Source organism: Marmota flaviventris, chromosome 6 (genome assembly GCF_047511675.1).
Source record: "Marmota flaviventris isolate mMarFla1 chromosome 6, mMarFla1.hap1, whole genome shotgun sequence".
NCBI lineage: Eukaryota > Metazoa > Chordata > Mammalia > Rodentia > Sciuridae > Marmota > Marmota flaviventris.
Window position 1 is genome coordinate 78,019,393 of NC_092503.1, and position 11,536 is coordinate 78,030,928.

An 11,536-nucleotide genomic window follows, 5' to 3' on the forward strand; every position below is an offset into this window, starting at 1 on the left:
TTTTAAAACCTCTGTGTTCCTCACCAATATTTAGTCTTTTATCAAGATATGATAGTTTCACTCTGAAATATTTATAGACTAAACTTTATATCTAGAACCATTACACTTTTATTCAAACTGCTACGTTTTTTTACCTGGACTACCATAATGGTCTTCCTAACTGGTCTTGCATGCATAGTCCTTTTCCCTTTCTTCCAATATATTAAACTAGTGTGTTCTTTTGAAAATATGGAGCTTCCTGCTTTTAGGACAAAGGCCAGAATTTGTATTATAGCCTTTAAGACCTACATAGTTGGCTCCTGCCAACCTCTTTAGCTTTCTCTTGTAACAAGATCTCTAAATTCTAACCTCCTTGGCCTTTTCTTTGTTCTCAAATACACTTTCTTTTTTTTCTTCCTTCTTATCCTTTGACTAATTGACTCTTTACTCTTCATGCAGACTCTGTTCAGTCATCTACTTTAGAGAAGTCTGACTTCATTTACTGGCTGAAGTTCCTGTTATATATTTCCGTATCATTCCTTCATTGTACCTTCCACAATTATTATTAGTGTGATTCTTTAATGTTTGTTTACTACAAATATTTTTATGTCTGTACACTTAATTATATGTTCCATGAGAGCAAGGAAGATGTCTTTCTTTGCTAGTCATTGTATCACTAATAGTTACAATGGTTCCTATCATGTGGGACCCAGTGAACATTTGGTGAATGACTGAATGAATAAATAAAAACTAGCTATTTCAAATAACATTTGTTTCTAATTTAGTGAGTTATAGTGTTTGCTTTAGATATATAAATTTTAAAGTATGAAAATTAAGTTTGTTTTTGTAATATTTTACATTTTAAATGTTAAAGATATATGTTGAAATATAAAATTTTTATTTGGATGTATATTTGTCATGGGACTCACAAAATATTAAAAATCTGTGGTTTCGTAGTTGATCACTAGAGTGTGCTATAACATCAAGACTCTTAGTTGTGAAAAATGTGCCATTATAGATATATTGCTTTGGAAGTTTGAATTGGAGTGTGTGGCTCAGTCACGTATCCATGGGTTTAGTATGAGAGTTAATGTTTTAAATAGCTACAGTGATCATGAATAATAATTTTCAAAAAGAAAACATAGCTTATGTTTCAGTTTTTATTTCTTTATAGAAGGTTTGTGAATCATAATCAAAATAAATATGTTTCTTTGCAGTGTTTTATATTTCCTTATAGATAAATTAAAGTATATAATCACCAAATTATGTAACACTTGATAAAAGCACATGTTTTACTGGCTTCATATAAATATAAAACACAGGTCCAGCCTTTAATGTGTTTGAAGTCTAGTTGATCTAAATATATACACAGAGAAGTTAAATGACAGACAAGAATGAAATTATAATACAACTTAACAGTATTAAAGAGGTCACAAATGAGATATGGGATTAATGCCAAATGAGTGGTTCAGAGAAGGAAAAGTGACCACCATGGATTAGAGTTGTTAGGAATGATTTCATTGATGAAGGTTTTTTTTTTTTTTTTTTTACTCATGTGGTCATAAATATAATTATCACATATTTGGAACTGAATAAAAATATTATAAATATTATATATCATAAATTAAATATAATTATATTTATATATTTTATATTTTTATGTATGATTATATTATAAATTAAATATAATTAAATATTATAAATATTTTTATTCAGTTCCAAATATGTGATAATTATATTTATGACCATGTGAGTAAAAAAAAAGATCAGTGAGAAAAAAAATCAATTATTGATCCCTTTTATTGTCACAATCTTTTGAACTTGGGATGAGATTTTAAAAAAGAGAGAAGAAAGGACAGTATAAACAGAGGAAATAGTGGAAGTTAAAGTAAGAAGATAGGAATGCTTATGATCCTTTGTGGAGTTGGGGTGGTAGGGGTGGGAGGCCCATCTAAAGAAATTCTACAAATTATACATTCTTATTTTAATTGTAGAAAATGTGACTTTTCCAAGGCTAAGGCAAAAAAGGCAATGTTGTATGAGATGTCAAAATTTAGAAGAGGGGAATTTTTACAGTTTCTATGTGTTTATTATTTTTCATTTTATGTGTTTTTTTTTTTTTTTTTAGTTTTTGTTTCACTTAAGATAACTTCTTATGTAGTTCTGGGCAAGAAAATGTGAGCTTGTGTTTTTAATTAGTAAGAAAAACTACTTATGAAACAAAATTACTGTAGAATTATATCAGCTCTAATATTACATAAAACTATTGTAATCAAACTAATATACAATTTTATTTAAAAAATGGAGCAAAAAGTAATGTAGTTGTTCTCATCAGGTCTAAATTTGACAATGTTAATTTTCTTCAGTTTGAACAAAAATCTTTTATTTATTTGATGGGTTTTTTTGTTTGTTTTTTGTTTCTTTTGCAGTACTGGGGATTGAATCTGGGGCCTAACATATGCTAGGCAAGTGCTCTACCAGGGAGCTGTATCCCAGTCATTTTTAATTTTATTTTTTAGACAAGGTCTTGCTAAGTTGCTCAAACTGGCCTAAAACTTGTGATCTCCTGCCTCAGGCTCATAAGAAGTTGGAATTACAGAAGTGTGCCATTGCACCTGGTTGGAACAAAAATCTTTCAAAAAAGATTTTAGCTAACCTTTTTTATATTGCTTTTTATTTTCAGAAGGCTAAATATTATAGAGATTGTCTATAGGAATGTCTGTTTCTTTGTTGTTACTATTAAAAACTTATTAATAATACTATTAAGTATTTGGTTGATTTTTAAAAACTGTCAATTTTATTTAATTAATTTGCTTCAATTTTAAGATGAAATTTTGAGACCCCTAAGTTATTTTGAATAAATTTATAATTAATGAGATTATTCATTGAAAAAATTATTAGTGGAAAGAGTTCTGGGATTATAATCTTAAGAAACAGATTTGATATTTAGTCTAACACTGTAACCCTTTCTGAACCTCATCATATATCATTTATGAGCATAGTAATACTATCATACATGTTTACTCTAAGGCTATGTCAGATAGTGTATATCAGAGTTATAAAACATTACATTAATAAGTTGTACTTGAGCTTTGGTTGTTTCACTTTGATTTTATAAGATCTGTGTAAAATAATTTTAGTACTATTATTCAGTTTTATTAGCTAGTGACATAATATTTTAATTTTTTGCTTTTCTTCAGAAATGTCCCTAGAACAATGGGATGATTTTTTAGCATATAAGTATTATCTGTTTTGTTCTTTAATTCCCAAGAAAACCTCTGTTCTCTATTCTTAGATTGACTTAAAGACCTACCTAGGGAATTTACATTTAGTCTCTAAAGTAGTTCCCTTAGAATATAGATTTTTTTCTCTATTTATTTTATATTCTTGTCCAGATTCTCATTATTGCATAACAAGTTTATCCCAACAGCTTTCTTATTCATCTTTTTGACTTCATTTTTTTCCCTGGACTGAAATTGTCCTCTACTTTGTCCTGGGGGATTTTTCTTTTAGGTATGAGGTAAATTAGTAGGTTTCTAGTCATAGAACTTGGTTAAAACTAAGAACCCTATAGCTAGAGATATTCTTACTTTGTTTTATATTTTATACCTATACCTGGAAGAAAAAGTTATGAGTAATTCAAAGCAATAAGGAACTTAAAATCAAAACAAAATTCTCCTTTTGTTTTATCCCATGTCAAATAAACCGAAGAACTCTGAGTTGCTGTTTCATTCTACTTCGTTTCTCATAAATGGTTGTGTACTAGGTATTCTGCTGGACATAGAGGTAGAAAGAACAACAAAACAATCCTATGCTCAGAAAGACCAGTCTAGCAGTTAGGACAAACATGTAAGCAGTAATGAGAGTATGTAGAGCTTTATGATAGTGATTGGAGTTTTATAGCAAGACAAAGAAGATGATCTTGAGCCAGTCACTAAGGAATGCATTCTAGATATTTGAAGTAGAATGCATTCCAGACTAAGAGGAATCATGACAATAAAGGCAGCTGTGTGGTAATGGAAAACTCACTGTACTCTGAGTAAAAAAGACTTTGGTTTGAAATATGTCTTTGCTCCCTGATCCAATTTGAATCAGGGAGATTATACCAGATTCTTTGAGTCTTTGTTTCCTAATCTGTTTGATGTAAATAATACACACTTTCTTTACAAAGAATCACAAGGATTAAATGAAATAATACACATGAAAATACTTAGGGTCTCAATAAATTTGTTTGCACACATATCAAGTCTAAATATTTTAGCTTTCAGTGTGCCTGGTCTTAACTGTTTTTTAAATTTTATTTTCATTTAAAATCTCTTTTTGTTTTCAATCCTGTCATTTTGTGTTTATTGAAGAGTAGCCTGCCTTCAAAAATCTTTAATGGTGTATTTGTGCAACCAAAGTCATATCTCAGAGCAGCTCTTTTCAACATTAATGTCATTTCTTTGATGAAGTCATGAGCATATACCCTCTTCCATATTATGTTAATCTTGCCTATGAATCTCAGCACTTTGTACATATTAGTATAGATACCAGTTACATTACTCTCATACATTGTTTTATCATTACTTAAATACAGCATTTTAAAATATCTCCCACTAGAATCTTTTGAGGGGAGGGGATTGAGTTTTAATCTGCTTGATTCTCAGTATCTACCATAGTCCCAAGTCATGCCCAAATAAACGTTTGTAAATGAATCAGAAAGTCAATATTTTAGTCCTTATTTGTTTACTCTGCTCATCTAGGCCTCAATTTTCTCATTGATGAAAGGGCATTTGATTCATCTAGATAATGTCTGGAGACCTGTCTAGCTCTAAAATCCACAATTTGGTCAGTCTATAATATCTTTTTAAAGTGTTTTCTTCTTTCTTGAATGCTTCCTGCCCCCTCATCATATGCCTCTTTATTATAATCTTCTCAAATTCTTTCTTCTCCCTGAGGCCGTATCAAGTTACTAAAATATTTGTTTTTTTAGTCCATGGAGTCAGTTGAACTTGATTTGTTATATACTACTTAAATTCTTTTTCATTCTTTTATATGCCATTTTATATGTTGGTTTTCTTAACCAGCTTATGAACTTTTAGAGCTTGTGTCTTGTATTCCTGTTCTATATATGATCCCTAGCTTATCACAGTATACTAGCCATTCACAAGATTTGACTAATAATTATTTGGTTTCATGTGTTTTGAAAATTAGTACTAATTGTAATTTTAATTCATAAAATTTTATTAATGTGAAACACGTTTCACAAAGTTCTCTGTACTTCCTAATGTGTTTGATTACTATAAATAGTTATATGACTATTATTAGAAAAAGTAGATCATTTTTTGCAGTCTTTCTCTGTTACTGTATGTGCAGCATTTTTAAAATATCGATAAATTATTTTGTGTACTTGTAATTTTCAAGGTAAGCCTGCTTGCATACATTAATTTCTCTCCTAAATTAGGAGCTTATAGTTCTTCATGTCTGTTAATAAGCAGCTTTAGTCTCCAGTTTTTGCATTTCTTTTGCAGATGCTCTGTTCATGGTACTGCAGGACCAGAAGGCAACCATATTTCAGATTTACCTCTTTTAGACAGTCCCAAGTAAGGTTAATTGATTACTTTTGGGTCTCTAAAGCTGAACTGCTGCTTAAAGAATGTTAATATGAGTGTTTCTTAGAGAATGTTAAGACATTGGGAATAATATGGTATTAATGGGATGTATTATTTTTTGAACACTCTGTGCTTCACAGTTTCTTCTTTAGTTATATTGTTTCTCCTCCACCCCCACTGTCTGTAATTTTCCAGAATTTCACATAACACTGATCCAAAATAATAATCATTTTTTTTTCTGTTTCTTAATAGTCATCATCCTGTAATCTTTGCAAAAGCTTCCAGATCCCCTTATCTAGTAGTCACTGGAAAACAAAAACAAAAAGTGGCATTGCTAAAGAGTATTTCAGAAGAAATTTTGTTGGGCAAAACTTGGGAAGATGAATGAAATTCATTATTATTGTTCTTACAGTCCCTGGCTATCTTCTTCATTGACTACTTCTTCCATGGTAGCCCCAGTCACTTTTGCATCTATTGTAGAAGAAGAGCTACAACAGGAAGCAGCTCTTATCAGAAGTCGAGAGAAACCCTTGGCTTTGATTCAGGTATATAACATCCGAGTTTAACTTGGGAAGAACTACACTGCATGTCATCCTTGAGTCTTAAGAAAATTATATTTGGGCTGGGGATATAAGTTGGTAGATTGCTTGTGTTGCATGCACAAGGCCCTGGGTTCAATCCCCAGCACCACAAAAAAAAAAAAAAAAGCCGGGCTTGGGATGTGGCTCAAGCGGTAACGTGCTCACCTGGCATGTGTGGGGCGCTGGGTTCAATCCTCAGCACCACATAAAATAAAATAAAGATGTGTCCACAGAAAACTGCAAAATAAATATTAAAAATTCTCTCTTTAAAAAAAATTAAATAAAATGTAAATGCCAGGTATAACTACACTGAGGCATTTAATAATTTAAATATTAATTGACGGTATTCAGGATAATTAATTTAGAACCAGTAAATTATGATAAAGCATACAGTTTTGGCTTTGGTAGTGTTTGAGACTGTTTGAGGATTTAAAAGTGACCAGTAATGCTCTGGGGATGTGGCTCAAGCGGTAGCATGCTGTCCTGGCATGCGCACAGCGCTGGGTTCGATCCTCAGCACCAAATAAAAAATTAAAAAAAGATGTTGTGTCCACCGAAAACTAAAAAATAAATATTAAAAAATTCTCTCTCTCTCTAAAAAAAAAAGTGACCAATAAGAGAATTTCACAGTATCTATTGATATTCTCAGAGCTTCTGTATCAGTAAGAGTTCTTAGATTGTAAGTAACAGATACCATCTCTGGCTAACTTAAGGAAAATAATTTATTTGATAAATAATTAAGATTCTATAGACTTATTGAAAGACCAGAGAGTTAGGCTCAGAAACAAACAAGACCCATATTTATATAGAAACAGACAAGACCCATATTTGCATTGAAGAGCTCAGAAGCAACATGTAAAGGACTTGTACAATACCAGAAGGTATCTTACAGGATAAAACAGAATGAGTATATTACAACAATTATTTTCAGTTTCTTTTTCCTTCTGCTTAAGAGTTAAATTTCAAGTTGAGTGAGTATCTGATTACTTTAAAAGTGATAACAAGATACCTGATTTAATTCTCCTGTATTTCATTCATGTAAAATGATAGTGCCTTAAATGGAAATTGGAAAACTAATGTATCCGGCTTAATTTATGCATAAAAGAGTAAAACAAGTCATTTTTCCTTCTCTCTTCTTTCAGATTGAGGAGCGTGCAATACAAGATTTACTAGTTTTCTATGAGGCATTTGGCAACCCTGATGAGTTTGTCATTGTTGAAAGGACACCGCAGGGACCACTGGCAGTACCTATGTGGAATAAGCATGGATGCTAATTCACTGTGGAGTTGAGATGCATTTTTCATAATTGTGATTGCTATTAACAACATAAAGATATGCCATGGAAAAGAGGTCTTAAAGATTTGGTAGCCGATCATTCTAGACAGAATAAGCAATGATCTAATTTCTTCACTGATAACAGTTTATAATGTTTGTATGATTTAAAAGAAATTCACCATAATTGTGATCCTAGAAAATCTTGTGAGAATATTTCAGAGTAAAAACCTACTAAGTAAAGGTTAAATAGGATTGTTTCTTCTGAATTATCTTATAAATGAAATTGTGAGTGAAGTGTAAAATTTAAGAGTGATTCATTAAAATAAATTTTTCATTTGAGATAAATAATTTTTTGCCACATATCTGTTGTTACTTCGCTTTTATAATATGACATTGATGAGTTTAAAATAGGAGCATCAGTTGTTACTTCTGATCCATTAATGGCCAGAATTTTGTGTTTGCTATAAAAATTAAGTCTCTATTCTTGTTGCTTTTCCATCAGGCTGTCAATGTTTTATGTGTGTTTAAAGCATGACCTGCTTAAAAGACATATTTCTGTTTGGAGAGTACATTGTTTCTTTTGCTTTAAGTGATAGATTGCAGTGGAAAGAAAATAAGAACACTTAACTCTTCTGAACAATTTAGTCCAAGATAGTAGTTTCTTTGTAAAATTTGGAATCCTTGTAGATGGGGTTTTTTGTTTGTTTTGGGGTGTGCAGGGAGAAGACATTATGGAAGCCTAATTGAAAGTCATCAGTTTCTCAAAATGTTAAAATTTTCTGAACCAAATCCCTGTTCATACACAGAAGAATTGAAGAGAGTTGGCTTACAATTATCTTTTTACAATATTATATAATCAGAAGTTCTGTGAGTCCGGATTATATGTATGGATGTAAAAATTGTTTTCTTTATAGTATGCTATCTGATTTGCTTTTGAGTGTTTAATTTTTCTTAAAGTTAACTCTGTGTTCCATTATGTAGACAAATTGGGAAGGTTCCTGTTCTTGTTTCTGGAAAATAAACCTGGGGGAACATATAGGCAATTAACTGCTATAATTTAGTTGATGGAAAAATGGCAGAAGCTTACTCAGTATTTCAAGTTTAGCTCTACCTAGAAGCAGCAGACATGTAAGCAAATGTGCAATAAAAAAAGAAAAAATCTTTCTCCATTCACTACTCATGTGTGCTTGATACCTTGTACTATGTTAACATCAGCTATGGGAAGAATTACTAATTATTCTCTTGATATTCTATATTAATGTACAGTATATGTTAAGTTGATGTTGTATCCATTCTTAGACTGCTTTAAAAAGGACAGTTCCAATATGAACCTTTGAAAAGTTTTATGTTTGAGAAAAAATGAATTTTATAATGTTTTATTTATGTTGCAGTAAAAAAGCCTTCTGAAGTAATTAATTTTATTTCATTTGGAGTTTTGATATTCCGTGCATATTGGTATCTTTAATATTTAAAGATGCTATAAGATGATGATTTTCTTGATGTATTTTATGCTGCCTGGGAAGTACCCTCAGGGTCTTTGTTGGATGGGATGTAAAGAGGAACAAAGGCTGACCAAGTCTGTGAGGCTTTAGTCCTTTACAAACTAATCAGAGCAGTTGCACTTTATGGTCTGTATTAAATAGTGAGCTATTATATAAAATTTCATTTGGAAAAGGAAGATTTTTGCTGGTAAAGTGAAAATCAAGCATAGTTTAAAACGATGTGTCTTCATAAATGATTCTGTGAAGATAACAGCCTATAACATTACCACATAAAGCCCAGAAAAGTGATGATTATTTTTCTAACAGTAATATTCTTCTTGCAGTAATTTGTCCATATTTGATTTCATAACCTCAAGAAATAAGAAAATTGAAAAAAATATCTAGCAATGGCAAATTTAAATGATCATTGGAATGAAGAAGTCTTTAAGATGGACCAAAATGATTATAGAACTTAAGCCTGAAAGGTGATGATGGGGTGTAATTTCAAGGTGAAGGGATATTAGAAACATAATATGCTTAAAATTTGCAAAATCAAGAAGACTACCAGTTAGGTAAAGTAAAAATTGATAAAATTCTGGGAGTAAGAGCTCTGTAAATTCTAAATAGATGACTTAAAATTTTAAGAAAATCCGGCTTCATATAGGAGCAAGTCAATTGAGAAAGGTATTACTGGTTATGGGTGGATTGGCTATAACTCTTTTAAAGGGCAGGTGATATGTATTTTTTTTCCTGGTAAAGGGTTTGACAGCTATTTTATAAAATGTTAAATCTGAAGAAGGCTTATTGGTTAACTGCAGGCATATTCTCTTACTTCAATAATTAAAGAAAGTAAACTCCTCCAATAAAGAAAGTAGAGAAAGGGACTACTTAGAATGAAGTCTTCTTTTTTAAGTATGGTTCCCCTATAACTATTGCCAGCTATCTCTTTAAAAGTGCCAGTTGTCTAAAGCAATTTAACCAAGACTAAAGAAAAAAATGTGGAAAAAATGTAACCCAGAAACTTCCAAGTTTGGCAGTGTAAGAGATGTTTTCAGAAAAACAAAACTACAACAACCTTCAACTGAGGAATTGGAGACAAATGATTCAGGATCTTCATGCTAATGCCTATCTTTTGCTTGAGATGATGCTTCAGTTATGTGGAAATATCAAAACATATTAATTGTTCCTGTACATACATATAAGCTATCAAGCTGTATCTCCGCTGTAAGTACAGGTATTTCATTTTCTTTCTTATTTGCCCTTTTCCCTGTTCCTTTACCTATCCCTGCCTTTATTGGCTGTCCAGTCTCTTAATTCTGACTTTTTCATATCTTTAATTTATTTCCATTTTTTTCTTAGTATTACTACTGTATTTTATGTCCTTATTTCTTTTTGGCAATTCTCAGTTTTTGGCTTAGGATCCCTTTACAATCTTAAAAATTATTGAGGAACCCAAAGAGCTTTTGTTCGTATAGATTATATCTATTAATGTTGAATGTATTCATAATTGAAATCGACTTTTACAATTTAATTCATTTAAAAATAAATCAACATGCTAACATGAATAGTATTTGTAACAAATAATTTTATGGAACAAAATCAGTAAGGAGAGGGGGATTTGTTTTACAAATAAAAATATATCTTTCAGATTTAGGTTGTTACTGTTTGGTTTGAAAGAAGACCTCTAGATTCTCATTTTCCTTTTGTATATTCAGTCTATTGCAATATATGTCGTAACCTCTGGAAATTTTAAGAGATTGAGATTGAAAAGGCAAGTGACGTTACGAATCAGTTTTTATCTTACCATCTCCTTAAAGATGGAGAAAGTGATTGAGAATCATTGTATTAATCCATTAGCTGCTATACCTTCCTTCATCTCTCTCCTAGGTCCAGTCTTTCTAGTTCTCAACCATACTATCAAAAACATATCTCTACATAGCTCTGAAAACTGAAGTTATTCTCTTTACATTTACAACATGATTTTTCTCTTTTCATGTATTCATGTAGTGGTGAAGCCAAACTTGAACTGATATTTCTCACAAATATGATTCAAGCTTTGCTCATGCAGACCTCTAAACTTTTCTTTCTTTTGTTATTGAAATTCTACCTGTCCATGATTAAGACAATCCAAATTTTATCTCCTTAATAAAGTTTTTCTTGTCTACTCCCAACATAATCCCTCACAATAAAGTAAAAACATACGTGGATTGACTATGTTCTCATTTCTTCATAACACTTTATACCTGTAACACTTCATACCTTGTTTCATTCTGCCATTATTTTTGCTTTTCTATTAATCTTTGCCTTTTACTAAATTATTTAACTTTAAGATCATAGGCATTCTTTTCTTTCTTGTATGTGTATATGTTTACATCTTTCAAAATCTTTAACGATGACACAGATAAGTGCAAAAGACAAATATTTATCTCAGTCATTTACCAGTAGGTCAAGAAATAGACCATTAGCAGCATCTCAGGAAGAGATACTGGGTTGATTTTCTAATAACTTCATTGAGGATTTTTACATCTATTATCATGAGAGATTTTGATCTGTGATTTTTCTTTAGCTATCTTTTTCTGACATTGGCATCCGTATAATACTGGCCTCATGGGATGAATTGGAAAGC

The 11,536-nt window shown here is 31.1% G+C and overlaps 1 protein-coding gene across 3 annotated transcripts in view; it reads left to right on the plus strand.

Annotated features, from left to right (window-relative positions):
- Nucleotides 1-11,117, plus strand: part of Ibtk (inhibitor of Bruton tyrosine kinase) — an 81,293-nt gene extending 70,176 nt beyond the window's left edge. For 2 of the 3 annotated variants that reach the window (XM_027928274.2, XM_071613241.1), the window contains exons 27-29: nucleotides 5,493-5,564; nucleotides 5,986-6,118; nucleotides 7,297-11,117. In XM_027928274.2, the coding sequence (XP_027784075.2) occupies nucleotides 5,493-5,564; nucleotides 5,986-6,118; nucleotides 7,297-7,428 (337 nt within the window). In that variant the 3' untranslated portion in view covers nucleotides 7,429-11,117. The remainder of the gene's footprint in view (nucleotides 1-5,492; nucleotides 5,565-5,985; nucleotides 6,119-7,296) is intronic. The other variant, XM_071613242.1, reaches the window with a different exon arrangement.
- Nucleotides 11,118-11,536: the final 419 nt, after the last annotated feature.